The sequence below is a fragment of the Lissotriton vulgaris genome, chromosome 2_1, assembly GCF_964263255.1.
Source record: "Lissotriton vulgaris chromosome 2_1, aLisVul1.2, whole genome shotgun sequence".
NCBI classification, from domain to species: domain Eukaryota; kingdom Metazoa; phylum Chordata; class Amphibia; order Caudata; family Salamandridae; genus Lissotriton; species Lissotriton vulgaris.
Window position 1 is genome coordinate 1946685050 of NC_141687.1, and position 23233 is coordinate 1946708282.

At 44.5% G+C, this 23233-nt stretch overlaps 1 protein-coding gene across 1 annotated transcript in view; it reads left to right on the forward strand.

Moving 5' to 3' along the window:
• The window catches only part of ABHD2 (abhydrolase domain containing 2, acylglycerol lipase), a 331643-nt gene that overhangs the window by 239981 nt on the left and 68429 nt on the right, over positions 1-23233 (forward strand). Inside the window, exon 8 of the mRNA XM_086958131.1 lies at positions 907-976. Coding sequence (XP_086814257.1) covers positions 907-976 — 70 coding nt within the window. The remainder of the gene's footprint in view (positions 1-906; positions 977-23233) is intronic.

Consider the following 23233-nt stretch of genomic DNA (forward strand, 5'->3'; position numbering starts at 1 on the left):
TGTGTTTTAAAATTTGAACAATTATGACCTCCAGGGTGAGTAGCATGCCCAGCATCTCTACCTCATTGGCTGAAGTTTGGCTAAAATGACATTGAGGTGTTATTAAACAAACACAGTTCAACCTTTGGCCATTGATGCACTCTTTACTGCACTTAAAGTTACTGGAGAATTCACAGCTATGACTGGAAATAATTCAAGCATTTGAATCTGATGAATAAACAACCCTGGGAACTAGAGTTAGAGGTAAGTAACTTATTTCTTATACCCATTTATACTTAATTGAGCCATGCCTTTCCATCTTCCAGCAGAGGTTTACTACATACGGCTATGCACCAGCATCAGTCAGTTCACTTTGGCTGTTGACCATCTGACTTTAGGCATCTCCAGTGGTATACTCAGGCAGTTCATCTTTTAAAGGGTTCTCCTATTTTTTGGTGCATGTTACTGGCCAGGTAAATGGTATATATGAAAGCTATTGTTTTCCTTCGTTCAACTAAACATTGCTCCATTTCCTCTGAGTAGATGTTCAACCTTGAATGGCACACTGAGGCCCCTCAAAGCGTTAAAGTGTTTGTTTTGCTTAATGTATTTTTCAATCCGTAAGTAATTGCCAACCAGTTGTGAAGGAGGCAGGGCAACGTTTCTAAGAACCACAATCAATCTAAAGCTAATTTCCCAGTCAATAACTATTTGACATTATTCTACCTTTGACAAAATTCTCAATCTGAGAATGAGATTATAATGAACATTTTTAAGATAATGTAAATATTTGATTTAACCAGTGTGTTATTAGCATGATTTAAGAGATAACCGCATTAACATAGTATCTGTAATAATGTAATTATAGCAAAGTAAATTATAAATATGTTTAAATGTTAATTTGATGTAATTGTCTTTTCTTAACAGGAAGTTTCATGGATACGAAACATTGAAAGAGTACTATGAAGCGGAAAGCTGTCTTCATTACTTGAATAATGTGAGTTCTCCAAGAATGTATTGATGAATCTCGTACAGGAACAGTACCCCTCTGCTTTGAATATCTGGCATTTCTCAGTTTTATATTGCATGACCATTAAGTGGTACGCCTTAACTGGATTTGCCTTTCATTGGTTATAGCGGGAGTTGGAGAAGGTAGCAAGATTACTTGGAATCTATTTCTTTACTCTTCTTTTGGTACATCGAAAGATGATATAACATAAAGCGTTAATCATGTTCTGAAGTGGCTAAAGATATAACATCTAGAACTATATTTGGCTCCCAGGTGCAACAACGCTGCACTGATATTAAATGTCAGTCAAAGATTAGTTGAGTTGGTGCCTTGCTTAAGTTATTTGGTGAACTGATGCGGGGGTCTGGTACAAGACACCACTGCAAATAATCTGTGTCTGCAAACCAGATTGCGCCTTACACACGCCAAGGCAACAGGCCTCCCGAGGTTTTCTCAAAACAAATTATTTTAAGTAAGTGTGTATTGATACAGGCTTCAACATTCTAACTCTATATGAATCTTGCAAATTCCAGCTCGTTTTTCTTCAAATATGTTTTTACTGTGTTTTTTTAAAATCAATGCTTAATACATTTAGGGCTTCTTCAAGAACATAAGTATAAAGACCCTATAAGGTAAAAAAAGTAAAGAAATATTTAAACAATCTGGTAATCAAACATTGCAGAAAATAACGTTTTTATGTTGTTGTTGCAAAAGCTAAGAATGTTGAGTATTTTACCATAAATGAGTACTTTAGACACTCAATGGTGTCTAGCAAGACATTCCTCAGGCCTTGTAAAGGTCTTAGGACGGTTTCTTGGATAAGTGCATTGAAACCAGATTGCATTGTGTCTGTTTCTTCTAGTTAGTATTTCCTTAATTTGCCTGGTGTGTTACTGCTTCGTAATGTTGTGCTTTTGTGACTATTATGTACTCTAGCATCGGAGTCGGGGTCTGTAAAGTTTCCAAAGATGGTAACAATTTTGTATTATCAACTCGTTGGCTTTAGATGCTGCTCTCTTTTTGGAAAATAGCATATGCTCTGGGTCAACTTCAGAATGCTGTTGCCCATAGTCCTATATAATAGTGTCTCCCAACGTTAATGAGGCTATTTTAAAGACCGAATTCTATTTGCATGCTTAGATTATCATATACATTTTCTGTTGGATATGTCATCTCTTTATACATCAATTCCACCCAATAAAGGATTAGACGCTGTTGGATCTTTGTGTAGATTCCAGGGAGAATGTATCTTGAACAACAGTAAGTGAATGAAGATTTTACAACTTTCAAGATACATTTGGAGGTGTTTTCCTAATTTGGGAAGTTAACAAACAGGTTCTTGTGGAGATCCTTTTTCCATTCAAGTCATTAAGCTCCGTGGTCAAACAGTCCTTTTCAGAAGGCATGAAGGCAGTCTCTCAATGGATGGCCCTAAATTTCCTACAGTGAAATGTGGGAAAAACGGAGGTTATGCTTTTTGGGGAAGCCAAAATGTTGTGGACTCCGGACTGGTGGCACCCAGATCTCGGCCCCGTCCCTAGCCCTAAACAGGTGGTAAACAACCTGGGCGTGCGGCTGGATCAAGATCTATCTTTAAAGGACCACGTAAACCAGACAGTCGGGCCCTGCTTTTATGTAATTGGACTACTTAGCAAAGTGTTTTCTTTACTTCCAGACACAACTAGGAAAACGTTGGTCCAGGCCTTGGTGCTCAGTCGCCTAGATTATTGCAACGGGCTGTTGGTATCGGCAAACAATGGTGTACTTGGCAGGCTTTAGGTGGTGCAAATCACTGCTGCAAGGCTGGTCCTGAATGCCCCACCTAGATCTCCATCACGCCACTTGCTAGAAAAACTACACTGGTTGCCAATTCGCTAACGGATCAAATTCAAGACCTGCTGTGTGGTCCACAAGGCTATACATGGTCTAGGCCCATCATATCTGGCGGAAAAGTTCATTCCCTACAAACCGGCACGTACCCTCCGCTCTAGTAACCAGTCTTTTCTGCAAGTCCCAATTGTTAAAAAGGTAAGACAGGGTGGAAAAGCCTTGTCCTTTCTCGGCCCTGGCCTCTGGAATAAACTCCCCGGTTCTCTTAGGAATTGTACGGACCATCTGACCTTTAGGAAATGGCTAAAAACCTTTTTGTTCCAGGCTCAGCACCTTCTCTAGATTCTTAGCTTTTCCATTCTTCCTCTCACGTTGCGTTGGGCGCAGAGATACTCCTTCGGGAGTCGATTCTAGTGCGGTACAAACTCATGAAGAAATCTGAATGGCAAACATCCTATAATTAAGTTCGCATGTTGCAATAAACAAAAATACATAACATTCCTAGACGTAGTAATCATGATTACAAAGAGAACTTGGTATACCAGGCAATGAAAATGGATCGCAGTAGTCTGATACAACCAAAGAGTGTTCATCCCATGGTACTCGAAGCACACATACCTATCAGTTGTTGACAATCAAAATAATATCAGTCCTGCCCAATACCAAATACAAGCGAACAAACTGTTAAAACATTCAAAATAAGAGGACATTCACATGAAACCTCAATCAAAATCCATTCAAGATTTAAGGCATAAAACAGAGAAACATTATTTAAACAAGCACTGACCATGCCAGTAGGTCGGGCTTTAAAGTGCTACAGCTTCCACCCACTAAGGCACATCACTCGCCCTGCTCTCAAATTGATAGATAGATTTTGATTTTATTGAGGTTTGCCTTACCCAGCAGGGTGTCTGACATGGATAATACAAAGTGCAGTAGTGACCAAAATATAACACATACAAATATGTAGATGAACTATTTTTATGTAGTATCTTTTTTTATCATTTCTGAGCACACTGGCATGCCGCTCTCACAAGATACACACATCACTCAGTTGCTGTTCACCCACCCCACCCCCCCACTCTAGCAAACACATTTCTTACCCAGCCCTCCCATATAACTTACCCACTCTCACACAGGCACAACTGTCACCTTGTATTTATGCAGGATCAAACGTGCCAGACTCTGCCCAACACTTGCACATTGCTTGCCCTGTATTCACACACTGCTCACTCAGCACTCACACACAGCTCACTCAGCACTTATACTGGCATGCCTCTCACCTTGTAATCATACAAACCTGAACCGCCTCTCAAACTGGCACACGGCTCAGACCGCACTCTCTTTCACCACACATACACACCATGTATTCTTAAAGGCAGAACTCTCTATTTGCACTCATATAGACTGTGCCCCGTGATCAGAGAGTGACACTTCATCTTGCACTTACACTGCTCCTCTGCACTCACTCGGGCACATCTCTCCACTCACCCTCTCCTCACTCTCCACGCACCCTGCACTCATATACTATTCATCCTTTCTGCATGTTACAGGCACCAGACTAATCCTGCACTTACACAGACGTCACACTCACCTTGCACTCCTATAGATCCACCTCTACATTAAGACATGCACACCATTCATCATGCACTCATGTGCACACCTCTCACGGGACACTTAAACATGTAATTGACTACCCTCCAGTCCCATGGGTACAACACTCACCCAGCACTCACATTCCACTCACCCTCTAATTGCACAGGATGTTTGCTCACTTCCACTGGTACAGCTCCTACCTGTAGCTCATAAAGACCCAACCATACACTCTGATACACTTTTCACTCCACTGTCATAGGTACCACTCTCATCTTGTAATAATGGCGATCCACCTAAACACTCACATATGCTCATGGAGTCTTTTCTTAAGCTCTACTCCTGTGCTCTTGCGTTGTTCTCCTGTGCTCTTGAGTGCCTTCTCTGTTCTCTTGCGTGCCTACGCTGCTCTCTTGCATGCCTGTGGTATTTGCACCACGACATTGATCTCTTGCACGGTCACACCATCACTCACAGGGCACTTACACAGTGCTCATCCTGTACTTGCGTATCGCTAACCTTACAAGTCTGCTCTAAATTTAAGAGGGATCGACCATTACCAATTAAGCCCGATGGCCTAAATCGATCGGAAGTTGTCTCGCATTTGACTTGCTGAACAGGAAAGGTGAGCCACTGCTGTATTGACTTGAATGCTGTCACAAGCGTGACAGCGCAAAGAAACCTCAAGGGCTACCACTGGGCGGTTTCATTCGTAACTCTCTCTCTTCAACCAATGTCTGCCTTACTTGAAACTGTCAATTTGCCTCATCACCCTACCTCCGCTCAACCCTCCCTCCCCTTCTAAATCGAGGGTGGCAGCAGCAGTGTGTGTCTGGGCAGAGACTGGCTGTCACCACCCAGCTAAGGTTTACAGCCCAGTCCAGATTAATCTTCGATCAGCTGCCCTACAAGTCCAGTCTGCTCCAAACTGTGCCAGAAAATAGCCACAAATCGGAAGCCTTTACCGTGCCCGCTCATATGACCGAGCACTCTTATATGACCGAGCCCTGTAATGGAGGCTGCAACATTTTTGTATTGCAGACAATCAATTAGATCACTACTGAGCACGTACTAGACTAGCAATATTGAAAGGAAAAGTTCCCTTAGTCAGTCAGAGGCCGTATTGTTTTTACATGTTCGAGGCATGTGGGCTGCTGAATTCATATCTGTGCATAGATCGCCACCTAGTGTTGGGTCCGGATGATTGCACATTGTTGTCCTGGAAGAGTCTTCGAAGTATCACGAGATAGGTGGCTCCTCCCCTGGACTACAGTGCGCATGGGCATCGCCTCCATCCCCAGATTGTTTTTTTCCGCCATTGGGTTCGGATGTGTTTCGGTTCCCTCTGTCGGAACCGATAGTTGTTCAACTTCTACTCAAGACCAAAAGGTCTTTAGGCTGGGCGTCGGTATAGTTGCGTTCGGGTTTCTTTCTGACTCTCAGCCCCAATCTCTTGCTGCCCTTCCACGTGCTTTCGGCGCGGACGGGCCTACACTACACTCTTGCTATGGAGCGGACTCCGTTTAAGAAGTGCCGTGTGTGTCTCTAAATACTCACACCTTGATGTGCACCCGGTGTGCAATACCTGCTTGTCACCGGATCACCGCGAAGACGCCTGCATGGCGTGCTCGAAGTTCCGGAGCAAGAAGACTTTAAAGATTCGTCGAGCCCATAGGCTCCAGGCTAAGTTATCAGCTGCGGCGCCCCCACCAGATGACATTTTTCAAGAATCTGTTGAGGACGACGACGACGTGCAAGGTTCGGACTCTAATCCCGCATCCGAAGGGGAGACCTACGACGCGGGTGAGGAGAACTTTGCCGAAGTCACCGACGAGGTAGGGGACGACGATCAGACTTTTACCACGATGGGAGATAGCTCGGAGGAGGAGCATCCCCAAACAGACTCAGGGGTTAGTCCCCTTCATACGGCCCAGGTCGAGGGATCGCCTTCGGGCCTTACCCAAGATCTAACTATAAGTCCTACGTCCCCGCCTTTGGGCCCGGTCACGGACATTTGTGAACCATCGCTTACTTCGAAGAAAACGAAAGTGAAGCCGACTGGTCCCGCACCCTCGGATGCGAAACCGAAAGCGAAAGTTGAGATGGTCAAGAAGGTTCTGGAGGAGTCTACTTCCAAGAAAGTCAAAATGGCCGACTCTAAGAGCCACGCCAAAATGGCCGACCCGAAGCCCTCGGGGTCGGTGCCGAAGGCGAAATCGTCCGACGCGTCTGCGTCGGCTTCGAAAGGGGTCGCGGACCCGAAAAAGGCTACGAGGAAGCGGCAGGGCGACGACGCTCATGGCCATGGGGCGTCGGCTCCGAAGAAGGTGGCTGCCGGCGATCAGGCTCTCGACGACGGGGGGTCGGTCGGACCGGTCAAGCCCTCTACGGCCTTGACGATGAAGGTAACGGAATCCCTGCAGCGGATCCGAAAGGACAGTGTGGTTCCCGCTCAGGACGCTGTGGCGCCTAAGCTCCCACCTAAGCCTGCGAAGGGGCAAACGCCTATTCGTTTCACCCTACCACCCAAGACGGCGCCGAAGGCCTTCGCGTCAACACAGGGCGGACACTCGAAGGAGGTATTAACGCCGAAAGCTACCTTGGTGGCGTCGAAGCTTCGGCTCCAGCCGCTTGCTGAGGAAGAACGTTGTGAGGTAATCATCGACGCCAACACCGGAAAACTGTCTCTCCTCAAGAGGAAGATCACGACGGAGCCGGCGTTGGAGCATTTCAAGATCCCTCTCAAAAACAAAAGGGACTCTTCGACTCTGGTGGAACCTGTGTCCCCACAGGCCCTGGGACTCTCGCCAACGCATTCCCCCGCAGCCGATGTGGACGAAGACGATGCCGAGTACACCTATCCGGCGTACTCGGATCCGGAGGAGGAGCGTGCCCCTTGGTCCGCCGGAGGCGACACGGAAGACCCGCAATCGGGTCAGGACACGCAACTCTTTGCGGCCAAGACGTCCCCGACGGAGGACTCGGCAGCCTTTAATGCTCTGATCGAGCGAGCTGCGGCGAACCACGACGTCGAGCTGCACTCGGACCCCGTGGATGTGGACTTCTTATTCGACACCTTCTCTGTGGCTGAGAAGACAGTCAAAACGCTGCCGATGCTCAAAGGTGTGCTTAAACATGCAACGGAAGTCTTCAGGGAGCCCACACGGGCGCGTGTGGTCAACCCTCGAATCGACAGGAAATATAAGGCGGCGCCGACGGATCCTACCTATATCAAGGGACACTTGCCATTAGACTCCTTGGTTGTTTCCAACGCTCGGAAGAGGGCGAACTCTCAGACTACTGGTGACGTTCCTCCCCCAGACAAAGAGTCCAAGGTCTTCGAGGCCTCAGGCAAACGGATTGCTGCACAGGCAGCTAATATCTGGAGAATTTCTAACACCCAAGCCCTGCTTGCACGTTATGATAGGGCCCATTATGGCACCTTAGAGGCCATACTGCAACACTTACCTGACCAATACAAGGAGGCAGGGGAGATGCTGATCCAGGAAGGCAAACTCATTACAAATGCATCCATCAAATGTGCATTAGACGTGGCAGAAACAGCCTCCAGGGCTATCAACACCAGTGTGTTGCTTAGACGCCATGCCTGGCTTCGGATTTCAGGGTTCAAACCCGACATCCAAACTACGATATTGAATCAAACAGTGAATCCTGACCACCTGTTTGGACCTGAGGTGGATGCCACCCTGGAAAAAATGAAAAAAGATACGGAAACTGCCAAATCGATGGGGGCTTTACAAAGTCAGCAGTTTCGGAGTGGTTCCTTTCGCCGCTCAAACTCCAGAGGCACCACAAGGGGGCAGGCATCCCAATCCTTGCAGTATTACAAAAGTAACACCCAGACCACGTACAACAACAAGGGTAGAGGTGGTTACAGAGGCAATAATGTCAAGGGCAGGGGACGTGGAAACAATAGCTCCAGGTCCACCACCACCAACAAGCAGTGACGTCTTGTCACTGCCCCCCGACCATACAACACCGGTTGGGGGGAGACTCCAGCAGTTCCTGCCGGCGTGGAAGAACATCACCACGGACAGGTGGGTGAGGTCCCTTATCCAGTACGGGTACTGTCTAGAGCTTACTTCCATTCCGCCGGACATACCCCCAAGAAGCCGTCCTATGTCAGGCGAGCATTTGACCTTGTTGCAGCAGGAAGTTCTAGTCATGCTGCAAAAAGGGGCAATAGAGCTCGTTCCCTTGCAAGAGCGGGGAACAGGGGTTTACTCCCTGTATTTCCTGATTCCCAAGAAGGACGGATCCCTCAGGCCCATCCTTGACCTCAGGCCCTTAAACTGGTACATACTCTCGGAGCACTTCCATATGCTCACGTTGCAACAAGTGCTTCCCCTGCTTCAGCAAGGGGATTTTCTGGCTACGCTGGATCTGAAAGATGCCTATTTTCATATCCCCCTGCATCCTTCCCACAGAAAGTATCTCAGATTCACGATCTTAGACCAGCATTACCAGTTCAAGGTCCTGCCGTTCGGGGTCACCACGGCACCAAGGGTATTCACGAAGTGCCTAGCGACTGTGGCGGCGCATCTCCGTCGCCAGCACGTCCACGTCTTTCCTTATCTGGACGACTGGCTCATTCAGGCAAGGACGGAACGACAGTGCGTAGACCATGTGTCACGCACCATTCATCTCCTGCACGATCTGGGTTTCTCTCTGAACTACCCCAAGTCCCATCTCCAGCCCGCCCACGTGCGACAGTATCTGGGCGCGACAATCAACACTCTGGCAGCCACTGCGCAGCCAAATTCAGTGAGAATCGCCAGTATCCAGGCGCTGATCCAACGATTCAGACCCCAGCACTCGCTTCCAGCGAAGGTGTTCATGCAGTTGATAGGCATGATGGCCTCCTGCATCTCCATTGTCCCGCACGCGAGACTACACATGCGTCCGCTTCAGGAGTGCCTAGCGCGTCAGTGGACTCAGGCTCATGGGCAACTGACAGACCTAGTGTTGGTGAGCGGTCGGGCATACAACTCTCTGCATTGGTGGAATCCACAAAACCTTTGCAAAGGCCGACCATTCCAAGAGCCTGTCCCACAGATTGTCCTGACAACGGACGCTTCTCTCCAGGGTTGGGGAGCGCATGTACTCCACTACACGGTGCAGGGACTATGGACACTACAGCAAAGGAAGATGCACATCAATGTGTTGGAACTGATGGCAATCTTCATGGCCTTAAAGGCGTTCAAAGTACATCTGTGCAACAAGGTCGTGTTGATCCGGACGGACAACATGACGGCCATGTACTACATCCAGAAGCAGGGAGGCACACACTCTCCACAGCTGTCTCATCTGGCTCAGAGCATGTGGAAGTGGGCCATTCAGAGGAACATCTTCCTCATGGCGGAGCATCTCCCGGGCAAGGACAATCAAATGGCGGATCTGCTCAGCAGGCACAGCCATCAGATGCACAAGTGGGAGATACATCCATCAGTACTCCAACCGTACTTCCAAAGGTGGGGTCATCCAGAGATAGACCTATTTGCCACAAAGGAGAACGCAAAATGCCGAAACTTCGCCGCCAGGTTCCCACACCCGCAATCACAGGGCAATGCGATGTGGATGAACTGGTCAGGCAGATTTGCGTACGCTTTTCCCCCAGCACCTCTGATACCGCTGGTGGCACGCAAGCTCCGGCAGCACTCGATGACGCTCATCCTGGTTGCCCCGACGTGGGCTCGCCAACCATGGTACACCACGTTTCTGGAACTCTCCGTGGTACCGCATCAGAGGCTTCATCTCACTCCCAGCCTTCTGACGCAGAGCCATGGCGACATTCAGCACCCAGATCCGCAACAGCTCAACCTGGCGATCTGGCTCCTGAAGTCCTAGAGTTTGGCTACCTCAATCTTCCCCCCGATTGTATGGACATCATTCGGGAGGCAAGGAAGCCCACTACTAGAGCTTGTTATGCGGCTAAATGGAAGAGGTTTGTCATCTACTGTGCTAACCACAATATTGACCCGCTAGATGCTTCCATTCAGAATATCATCTGTTACCTTTTCCACCTGTATCAATGCAATTTAGCGTACTCTTCCATCCGTATTCACCTGTCTGCTATGGCAGCATACCTCCAGAATAGGCAGCACCTGTCACTCTTTAAGGTCCCTGCTATCAAGGCCTTTCTGGAAGGACTCAAAAGGGTCATTCCACCAAGGACCCCACCAGCTCCAGAATGGAACCTCAATGTGGTTCTTACAAGGCTGATGGGTCCTCCCTTTGAGCCACTTCACTCTTGTGAGCTTCAGTTTCTGACTTGGAAGGTTGCGTTCTTAGTAGCGATTACATCGCTTAGGAGGGTTAGCGAGCTGCAGGCGCTCACCATCCAAGAACCTTTCTTCCAGGTACATGCTAACAGGGTGGTGCTCCGCACTAACCCTAAATTCCTGCCCAAGGTGGTATCACAATTCCACATTAACCAGACGATCGAATTGCCAGTGTTTTTCCAAAACCCAGAGACGCTGGCGGAGCGCATGCTCCACACCCTTGATGTTAAGAGGGCCTTGATGTATTATGTAGACAGGACAAAAGATTTCCGCAAAACCAAACCACTTTTTGTTGCTTTTGCTACTCACCACAAGGGAAACGCAATCTCCAAAGCGGGGATTGCTAGGTGGATAGTAAAGTGCATCCAAATCTGTTACGCTAAAGCTAAACGCACTCTCACTATCCCACCGAGGGCCCACTCCACCAGGAAGTTGGGGGCCTCTATGGCTTTCCTAGGTAACATTCCCTTAGAAGATATCTGTAGAGCAGCCACATGGTCTACCACACATACTTTCACTAAACACTACTGTGTAGACGTACATTCCAAACAGCAGGCAGCTGTTGGTCAGGCTGTTCTAAAAACGCTTTTTCAGACTGCTGCAGCTGGCACGGGCGGCCGCCGTTAATGGAGGGACTGCTATGTATTCTATGCACAGATATGAATTCAGCAGCCCACATGCCTCGAACTGCAAATGCTACTTACCAGTATGCATCTGTTCTTGGCATGTAGGGCTGCTGACATTCATATCGCCCACCCTCCTCCCCGGCGCCTGTAGCAGCTGCAGATTTTTATCATATACATACATATGCTCATAGCATGGTCATCACTCACATTCTTCACTCCATCTCTGCCAATGGCTAAAAACAATCTGGGGATGGAGGCGATGCCCATGCGCACTGTAGTCCAGGGGAGGAGCCACCTATCTCGTGATACTTCGAAGACTCTTCCAGGACAACAATGTGCAATCATCCGGACCCAACACTAGGTGGCGATCTATGCACAGATATGAATGTCAGCAGCCCTACATGCCAAGAACAGATGCATACTGGTAAGTAGCATTTGCATTTCTGTACAGCTGGAGTCTTAACCCACTGTCCAGATATGCTGAATGTTATAATCCTTTTAAGCCCAACCCAAGCACCACTTTAAGCAGACCTTTCTCAAAAATGGCTGCATAGATTTACACTAAATAACAAAATTCTTTCTCACTAAAGTTCTGACTTATTGCCATTTTTTTTAAAATTCCATTCTGCCGCATTTTCTGTATTGGAGAGTAGAGGTTCTCATGGAATTTAGCATGGGAAATCATCATTTTGAGACCCCCTCACCCCTTTTTCTTGGCCCCTGCCTAACGGATAAACTCAAAACTTTCCAAGAATGAGCTGAGATGAAAGTACTTGTTCGAGGCATTTGAGCTGTAGATCGATCATATGCTTTAGCATAGATCATCATCTGGTGTTGGGTCCGAATGTTTCCACTTAAATTTTTCTTCGAAGAAGTCTTTCCAGTCACAAGGTACTGTGACTCCTCCTTTCGGTGATAGTGCGCATGGGCATCGACTCCATCCCCAGTTTGTTTTTTTCCGCCAACGGGTTAGGATGTGTATTGCCGCGCTCCGGTTTGGTATAGTTCTTAAACTCTTTCAGCATGCAATACTCATCAGTCTTGGTTCCCCATTTGATGCGTATCTTTTCGATTGAGTAAACCTTCGATCGGGAAACTCGAGGCGGGCCGTTGGGCCTACCCTTGCCGACTGCACTAGCAGTCGCTGGAACGGACTCCATTTAAACTATGTCCCAGGTCTTGTGCTAAGTTTTGTAGTGTAGTTCCTATTTTCCCAATAGGCTCTGCGCATTGGAATAACATAAACAGCAGTATAGACGTAGGACTGAGGTCATCTGGGTCTCTTCTGACTATGTTGAACTTAATTTAGGTTTGTGCCAGCTAGCTCCGAGGTCACTGGAAACTTTCTCGAATGAAGAGGGATGGATAACCTTCCCTGGCTCAGACAAGAAGGGATTCAGTTTCCGACAACCGCATAAACATGACAACTTTGATCCCTCAGAATAAGAGTATATCTCTAGAGTCGTGTGAAAACAATAAACAGATATTTCACTCAGTCAACAGTGCATACTTAGTTTCACTAGAATGCAGAGAAATGGAGAGACGGGCGTTTTCATTAAAAGGTGTTATTTATTGAGCAGTCTTCCTTCTCATGCAAGAGAAATGAATTGCCACAATTGCAATACTGAAAGTAAAGTAAAGTGTGTACAGTAAAAGTAGTATTATGAAATAATACTGTAAAAGCATTGATACGGCAATATTAAACATTCAAAGGTGCCTGTGTTTTTTCCGACCCACCCCAAATACATATTTCGCATTTGAAATGGTATACGGTAAATACACGGAAATGAGTATTTGTACTGCTTTTCAAGCAGTGTTATCATTCAGAGAAATGCATATATATCAGCTGAACGAATTGCAAAATTACACATGAAATGACTCTAAATACAGAAAAGAAGGTCGAGACCATTTCATCACATATTTATACAAATTTCTGTTATATGTGCTAGAGGCTGAGGTAATCCTAAAATAGAAGCTCTGTTCTCTAAGAATAGTTCTACTTTAAGCAGAGTACCATGTGCCAAAAAAATTCTATATTTTGGAAATATGGGCAAAAATTATTTCGCTTTCATGGGAAAAGTTCCAAATATTTTCTGTAACTTTGTTTTTCAAAACTGAAGGACGAATTCAGAGTTCAGGGAACTCTGTGTTCTCATTGTTTTTCTCTAAGAGTTATTCTCGTTGTATGGAGAGAACATTGTTTCAGACATGTTCGCAAAGAATAGGTCTACCATATCAGGTGAAAGTTTGACCAAGTTCGAAAATACTGCAACAGTGCAATTTTCTGTGTGAGTGCTATCATCGATGGTTGGATCAGCAATGCTCACAGAAGGCTGTACCTGTTCGGTGCTGCTTGCCTCTCTTACCTCACCTCCACATACTCGTAGTGGTGAAGTCTCAACGAATGCCGTCATCAGAATCGGTAGCCGCTAGGGACAACACGATGCATGAGTCGATACCGGACCTAGCAAAGTATCGATATCCATTGGTACTGCTGATTATAGTGTAAGACAGATGTCCAACACGCATTCTTCTCCGCATAGCAGACATCGAAGCACAAGGTATGATGTAATCTTTCCAGATCGGTCTGAATGAAAGAAACCAAGTTGTACTTAGATCTCTTAGCCGGGCCAATCCGAGGACCTTAGTGATACGGTCTCGGTATCGTATTGCTAGGATCGTTTCTTCCATCGTTGCTAGAGTCTTGCCTGTGGATTGGCTTGCCAAATCGGTGCTGAAAAAGCAAAAATAAAATTCCTGCTACGAGACCCAAGATCAAGGGTAGGCCGCCAAAGACAGAATGGACAAAAGTGGTCTGAAGAATGGTTCTATATGTTTTGCAGGTGTGCCATGCAGGTGACATGAAAGGTTATTTGAACACCCTTCACAGGCTCCATGCAAATTAATTCCTTGACACAGAAGTGTACCGCTTAGTGATTTTTTTACAATTTTTACCACTAAGAAATACCTCCGTTTCCTTCACTATAACATCTGTGTGTATAAGGTAAATCCCAGGTTGATTTGATGTATTCCTTACCCAACCTTTCATACTGGCCTGCTGGTACATACTCTTGACAGTAATTAAACTGGAAAGTTGTTATCAGAATTGTAATCGTTCCATGTATTATCCATTCAATGACAGGTCTTTCTGACATTGTCAATGGTAATCTCTCGAGTTTTTCAATGCTCAGGATTGTATAATCTGTTTTTTTCTGTGCCAAACTGATTTGTTTATCAGTAAGGTTAAAAAGACCGAATAATGACGTTGTGTTGATTAAACGCCATGGTACATAGCCTGAACGCAGATTTTGCAACGTCCATCCAAGCTGTACAATAGAACGTAACTGAGACTGACCATGTTGTAGCCTTAGTAAGTCCTGCCCTATTATATCAAAAGCAGATGATACAATACTGTCCAGTGAATATATTCTGGAAGACAGAGTTGTTAACCCATTGTCCACAACCGAAAGTGATTTTTCCAAATTAATACGATCAATTTCTCGTATTTTCTTAGCAGTTTCAATTTGCATTACTTTCCATGCTTCGTTGTATGCAGCATATATACCGGCCGCTATGAAACGTTTTTGATGCGGTTTGCGTGGTCCCATTATGAAATCGCGCAAGTCAGTACCATCTTTAAGTAAAGTCAAGTGTTGCTTAATTTCTGCCAGTGTGGATTTCCGTAGCCACTCAAGGCATAGTTTCCCTACACCGTATGTTGTAACTATCCCTGGATGTTGTCTCTGGGAATATCTAGGGTCTGGTCTGGTCATTTTGAACCCCTGTGTTTTGTTCAGGAATCTGTCTTGACAGTTATTTGTGTCTGTTGGCCAGATCAACCATTTTTTCCAATCAGTATGTGTTCTGTTTTGGTATAAAATATTAGAAACGTCTATCTCCACATCAGTAGTGCTATCACTATCAGGCATGGGTTTTGGAATAGACGATGTGTTCATGTCTTATCTTAGCAAGGCCAAGACAAGTAGTTTGTTGAATTGTGTCATTCAAGAAAATAATTTGTTCTGGGATCATGCAGGCCCTAAAAAGTGATTCTAGGCCTTGTACTTGCCAATCTTTGGAACCCCAGATTGTTTTTGTTTCAATGGTGTTTTTCCAAATATCGAAACCTAATGTAGACATTTTGTCATAAAATTTTTCTGAATAAATCAATTTAGTATTTGTCAACATTGTTTTCACTCCTGTTCTATTTGACATTTTAAAATAAACGTTCTTGGGTCACTGTTATTAAGTCCTGAGAAGTTTTGGAATTTATCAGAAAACTTTTTTGAACTGCCTTTTAGTGGAGTAGGACAGTGTTCCCACTGGTTAAAAGATAAAACATTTCTAGGCTGAGCACTTTTATGCAAATAGTGATCACCATAATGGTTGTACCAGTAAAGCTCCTCATAATTGGACGAACCCTGCAAGTAATCTTGTTCTGTAAATTTTGCTGACATTACTAAATCTGACATCATATTATTAATGTTTTCAAAGTCCCAGTCATCAGAGAAGGTACTAGGTGTTATAAAGTCACTTAATGAAATCTTGAGCTGGTGGGGATAATTTAAAAGCTCGACCGGGCCATAATCAGTTCTGTCCCATGCTACCCCACCGGGTATTGGAATGGCTGTGATGTTTACTGATGACCGTTCTCTTTTCTCGATGTGAGGTGTGTGTGGCTTTAGGACCAAGTTGATGTTCTGATTTGCTGTGTCCATTGTACTATATTTTCCTTCAATGAATCTTCCCAAACATATAACCATGATGAGCCAAAGCAGGAGGAAAAGTACACCTAACACAATCCAAAATTCAATCCATGGTGACATTTTTCAGTTGGTGGAAAAGTTCAATTACTTTGTTTTTAAAACTCTGTGTTGGAGGCGTTTCTTCATGTTCGCTTGGGTCTTCAGAGAAATTGTTGAAGTTGCTGAAGTAGCCTGATGCAGTTCTGTCAATTGTTGGAATTGCTTCCGGATTTTCATTTGCTTTTGCATTTTTCTTTGTTTCATTAGTATAGTCTGAAGCTACATCATTGTAGATTGGTGTTTCTGGACGAACTGTTATTATTTGGGTTTAAAGAGGCACAAGTTCCGTGGCATTTTTGCATAGTCCTTTTTTTATTCATCGCAGATTTTTCTATTTTGATAAGTCTCAGCATGAGCCTCTTGGATTGCAGCACACTTTGGTATTCTGCTATTTCTTGGTAGTCCACTGGGCCTACTACTTATTATTGGCCACATGATTGTGGTTTTACCAGGTCGATGAATACAACTCGGTTCTCCTTTTTACCAGCAAGGGGCGGTAGTACTACTGATCTTGTTCCGTTGATAGCGAAGACAGGTACTGCTTTTCTGTAAGAAGGCCCAAATTCCTTCGTTACCGCGATCTTTTCTCTGACCAGATCCCCAATCTTTGGAATCCAGACAGGTGTTGCTGGGACAGATGGTTTTTCTTCAGTGGATGTTGACTGTTGTTTCAACTTTGTTACTCCGGTTTTTTCTTTTTTCATTTAGATCCTGTAAAACAGCCAAGCGATCTTTGATATCAAAGCTTTTTTCTTCTACCACTGAAGTATGACTATCTAAGTCCTGAATAATCATTCTAGTTCAGAACAATAGTTGGTATGGAGTGAGACCTTTTAGAGAGGTTCTTGGCAGATTATTAACACTGCGTTGGACACTTGTTAAATGTTGGACCCAACCATCACCTGAACCTGATACCCTCGCCGTTATAGATTGCGTTATGTCCCGTTTTTTTCTTTCCACAACCGCATTTCCCTCAGGATGGAAGGGACTAGAATACCGCAATGCGATGCCCATACTGTTCATGGCCTCTTTGTAAGCTCGAGAGCTAAACGCGGGACCCCGATTAGAATGTAGCATGCCAATTGCGTATGTGCCGATAAAGACTCGCAAATCTTTTATAATAGTTCTGGCGTCAGCAGAGTGTGGTGGTCTACATTTTAAGTGAATTCGGTCTTAATTATTATGGGGACGCATTTCTCCTACGTGTGTGATTTCTGCGTTAAAGATAGCCTGAATCTTTCTAGTAATGGTATCTGGGCTACAGGCTGGACTGGTTCACAACTGCGATCTCTGTTGCAGTTCTCGCAATTTTTTGCAAAATAGTAGATATCTACGCTCCTTCCCGGCCACCAATATTCTGATTGTAGGTCCATCGAAGGTTTCAGGATTTCTTGGTGCCTCAGACCCAACCCCATATGTGCTTCTTGTAGTAAGAAGATTCTCCTGTTCGTGTTTGGAATTACCCTATCCCCCACTCCAGGGATTCGAGCAAACGGAACGGAGTTTGCATCAATTATGTATGTATTACTGAGTGGATAGTTGAGGGGTAGTGCTGAATAATCACCTTTCAATGAGGCTTTTACCGCTAGCATGGTTTCCCCATCTATGTGTTTTTCTGAACGCTTTTCAGTGGCTACGGAAGCCGGGCGAGCCGTTTCCGCTATGGCTGTGTTAGCCAATGAATTCCCTGCAACGTGAACACCATCACGTCGATGACTCAATGCGTGTATCACGCGAGTCTTTCGTAGTTCTTTCTGTAAAAAAAAGTACCTGTTCCCAAAGCCTTTTATGCTTTATTGTGGCACCTGTGTCATCTTTGTAACCATTTTTGATCCATGTCTGCATGTCACGGTTATAGGATTTGACGCAGAAATACGAATCGCACACTATTAGTGTGGGGAATTCGCGATCAGCATTTTCAAGCGCCATGTTTAAGGTTCCTATTTCAGCTCGCTGAGCTGAACATTTCCTAATTGATTCAGTTTTGGTAATCATTGGTTTGAATTTACCAGAGCGCCAGCGACCTTTAATAATCGAGCACGCTTCATCATAGGATTTATTTTGTACATCATTGCGTTGTGCGAATCTGTCCATGTTGATTACGCAGGTATATTTTTCTATAGGCAGAATTTCAGGTGGCAGAGGATATTCCCGTTCATATACTAGACCATCTAGTTTTTTCAGTTTTGGGTCAAAATAGTATTTCACGTCTTCTGTAGCAAAGGAAGTTTCCCATTCTATCCATTCTGGATCTAATACTCCTTTAACCAAGTTACGAGGATTTGTTAACGCTTCAAGGGCTGATTCTGCTGAAAAGACAGCTATTCTTCTGCCTTGGGCTAGGTCTCGTTCTTTTGCTACAGCAGTTCTAACCGCAGTTAGAATTTTTTCTGTGCAGCTGATTTTCATTTCAGCTTCAGTGTACAAGTGTGATTATAGGTACCGTTTCTCCCTCATTAGAGGTCAGGTATGTGAATCTGCATCTTCCTGGGATGACTTGGATTACAAGATTGCGTGTGTTCTCACGTGTTTGCAATTTTGTTTTAGTTAACATGTCTGTTTGTAGTGATCTCAAAATTTCTGTGTTTGAGTCCAATTGGTTTGTTTGAAATCTGGTTTTAATAATTCATAGAGAGGTTTAACTCTTTCAGCATAATTTAGAATATATTTTCTTCCGAAATTCAGGAAACCTAGTAGTGATTGTAAATTCTTCAGCGTTTTTGGTGCTTGAAGTACAGCACATTTCTCTAAGAAATTGTTTGCTAGGCTTTTGCCTTCACTTGATAATTCATAACCTAAAAATAGGACAGTTAGATTGGCAATTCGTGACTTTTTAAAGTTGAATGTGTAACCCTCTCAGGCTAGTCCAAGTATTATGGTGTTCACCCTTTTTAAGTGAGTCTCCTGGTCATCATCTGTGAGATAGATGTCATCGACATATGATAATGCTTCATCATCATATATTTGTAGTAACTCTGTTATTCTTGCTCAGAATAATCCTGGGCTATTCTTGAATCCCTGTAGGAGTCGGCAAAATTGTTTTTGCGACCCAAATATCGAGAAAGCGGTCAAATACCTGCTTTCTGGTACAATGTTTTGACAGAAGAATCCATTAGAGATGTCTAATGTCGTTTTATATTTTTTGCGCACAATGTTATTCTTTAGTGCTGCACTATGTGAGTTTTGCACTGCACATGTTTTACAACAGGAGTTTAGGTGTCTGTAGTCCAAAACTAGACGATACGAATCGTCTGGCTTGGAGACAGGAAACAAAGGATTGTTCATTTGAGAGGTGCATGTTTCGATCACACCTTGGTACTCAAGTTGATCTAAGATCTCCCTGACTTGTTTTTTAGCTTCTTATTTAACAGGATACTGCCTTTGTGCAGTGGGCTGATATTTTTAACTGGATCTTGTGGTGCGGTAAGTCCTCATCCCATCCTACATGATTTTTGTATAAAGCAGGAGCTTGGGCTACTGCCCATTTTCTTGCATAAGTAAATTTTTTATGAATCTGGATGAGATTCGAGAAGGCAGGCATCATCATTTGTTCGCCATGAGGGCACTCCCTGACGAACTCTGGTGGCCAGTCTTTCTCAGCTAACAGAATGTCATAGCGTTTTGAAAGTTTTTCCCAAAAGAGACTTTTTATTTTCCTGGTTTTATCTCCCTCTATCCGTAATGTTATTTCATATAGCTTATGGGGCACACTAACTCATGTGTCTGCAGTTTCCACTTGAATGTACTTATTCGTGTCCACTGTCTCCAGAAGATTCATCAGGGTCTTGTGAGCTATGGTCACTTCTGCTCCGCTGTCTAGCATTGTCTATGCCCACTCTCCGTTTTTTAGCGGTGTCCTCAGAATTCTTGGCATGTTTAATCTTAATACTTGCTACCTTCTTTCTTGGAAATTGTAATTTTTTCACTTTGATGAGCAGGTTCCTTGTCTTTGGACTTGACGTGCTCTTCTGTGTTCTGACCGTCCTCTTCTTTCCCATTTCTGTGAGGAAGATCGAGAAGAATTCAGTGAGAAGGATCGAGAGAGACGTGTATCAACATCTTGATATCGGTCTGGTTTTCTTATTTTATCCCTATCTCCAAGGTAGTATCTTTTTTCAGAGGGTTCCCTTTGGGGAGACTTGTCTTCTCGGCCTGGAGATTTCTCTCTACGCTGAGGAGACCTTCCTCTGGACTGGAAACGTTTTTCCCTGGGATTGGATTGTTTATTACCATCCCAGCTCTTTTTTGGAGTCTTTAAGTTATTTTTAATAAATGTTTTTTCAGGATTTTCTGTTAGTTGGGGTTTTATCGGTTTCCCACCCAAACTATCTCTTCCTAGCTCTTCATAGGATTTTTCTATGATTCTGGCAAGTTCCAATGGTTGGGCTGTTATATCTGTTTCCTTCAGTTTCTGGCGGATCGCCACAGATGCTGCTTCACCTTTTATGTTGGCTAATAATATAGCCGAGACCAGCTTGAAGTCCTTTAGTAATTTCATACCCAGAGTTAAAGCTGGTTCTGGACCGTATTCATTTTGAATCTGTCTTAATACATCTGGTATGACCGCCATAGACGGGACACCGTGTGTTTTTGTGTATATGGAAGCAAAGACTGTGCCCCAAGTGTCACGGTCCTCCACATGTGGTGCAATCCCCATAGGGAGGCAGATAGTCAGAATTCTGTGTTTATCAGTAGGCGTAGTATCAGGAAATACTTCCTCTATTTGAGTAATTTTCTGTGCTAACCAAAAGTGAATTTGTTCCCGTTTTATGGGTACTTTACCAAGACATGATTGTATGTTCTGTGGTGTGATTTTGTTTATGGTCCCCTGGTGAGGGGTCTGCTGTGGAATGTTAAATGTCGGTTGGACTATTGAGGTCCGCATGACATATTGGACTAATTGTCTATGTATTTTAATTAAGAGTTTTAGCTGAGCTAAAAGTTCAGGGACTGACATTTTATCAATGTCTGGATGTGGTGTGTAGCTGGCTAGAACCGGCCACTTTGCTCCTGGTCTACCTAGTGGACCGAGCCTGGTGATGTGATCATTATGTTTTAGGGCGCCTTTAAACCAGAGCAGGTGCTCTTGGTATTTTAGTGGAATTTCAATCTCCTCGAAAGGAGTGTATTCATCCGGAGGTTCCTCTATTTTGTAATAGTGGAAATCTTTTGTTGTAGCGTGTGCTGCTGGAAAATGTATCCATGAATAGAATACCTCTGTCTACTGATATTCGTGTGCCTCATCACGAATATGACTGTACCACCACCCGGTGTCAGGCCATTTTCTATAAGTTTTAGAGTTATAGTTCTTCTTAGATTGACCGGAATGAGTATTGCATCCGGTTCGGTTTCATGAAGACTTGTGTCTTCTTCTAAGAGTCGAGCTGCTAGTCTTGCTCGCTCCCTTTCTTCGTCACTTTCTGGTATTTTACTGACTGAAAGTTTTCGGTTGCAGATCGAGTTTCAAGGAAACAAAGATTAGGTGCACAATATTTTGGAACACTGTATCCTTCTACGTTGATCAAAACCAGAAACCAATACATAGGATTCTCATCCTACTAAGTTCCGGCGGATATTAACCACATCAGACGTATATTGGAGTTTTTACGGGGAAAGGGTTCTGTTTGAAAAAGCACGACTGAGTTACTCGATTGTCTTGTTAGATTATCGCCTTACCAAACGTTGGGCGCCATGTAGTGTAGTTCCTATTTTCCCAATAGGCTCGGAGCATTGGAATAACATAAACAGCAGTGTAGACGTAGGACTGAGGTCATCTAGGTCTCTACTGACTATGTTAAACTTAATTTAGGTTTGCACCAGCTAGCTCAGAGGTCACTGGAAACTTTCTCTAATGAAGAGGGATGGATAACCTTCCTTGGCTCAGACAAGAAGGGATTCAGTTTCCGACAACCGCATAAACATGACAACTTTGCTCCCTCAGAATAAGAGTATATCTCTAGTCGTGTGAAAACAATAGACAGATATTTCACTCAGTCAACAGTGCATACTTAGTTTCACCAGAATGCAGAGAAATGGAGAGACTGGCGTTTTCAATAAAAGGTGTTATTTATTGAGCAGTCTTCCTTCTTGTGCAAGAGAAATGAATTGCCACAATTGCAATACTTAAAGTAAAGTCCGTACAGTAAAAGTAGTATTATGAAATAATACTGTAAAAGCATTGATACGCTTTCTTAGCCATATGATACTTTAAAATGGATAAAATATATACATACATATAGACTTTGGCTAAAAGGCTCAACTGGTGCTTCTAACTAAGCCTACCCCGTTGTACCTGACCTAAGCCTAATACTCGGGAAGGGACAAGTAAGTAGCGATGTTGAGATAAGTTGGTTAAGATAATTTTGCCTAGAATGTGTATCAAAAATTCTCCTAAGGGTTTAGTCGGCTCCGTACCTTGGTAATAGAATGTGGGAGGTCTGGTACCTCTTTCCTCAGGACTCGATATCCCCGCAACCCGCAAGGGTAGGCTGGAAACACCGGAGTTAGATTTTCTCGGCTGGAGAAAGACAGCGTCTCTCTCAGTGCGCCAAACAGGAGGGGCGGCTTCCGTGGGCACTCGCATCAGCTGGGCTCTCGGGCAAGTAGATGGCCGCTCTGCTCCAAACCACTGTGTGTTTGCTTAAGGCAACTGTTGATGTTTTATACCTGAAAGGTGCCGGGTTTGACGTAAGGTTGGACATAAGACGTCACCAAGAACTAACAATTCTTGTAGGAATTCAGGAGTTCTTGTTCAAATCAAAACAAAAGCAGGGGGGGTTTTCCCGGGCTGCTGGAGGTTTGGTTTGTTTAAAGAACGCGGTGTGCTTTCTAGGAGTCGATGGGAGTTGCCATGCTATGCTTTGGATTGCATGGGCTATTACTGAATATGAATCTGATTCTTATGCCGTTGTCGGGACATTATTGATTATAACCTCACAAGGGCATAAATCGTGAATATCGAATTAGGGTCCTAGATAAGAACACAACAGTTTCCACGAACTGACCCGATTTGCATGAGGTCTGCAACCTCTGCTTATCCCCGGAACATAACGAAAAGGACTGTGACCCGTGTCGATCTTTCAGATTGAA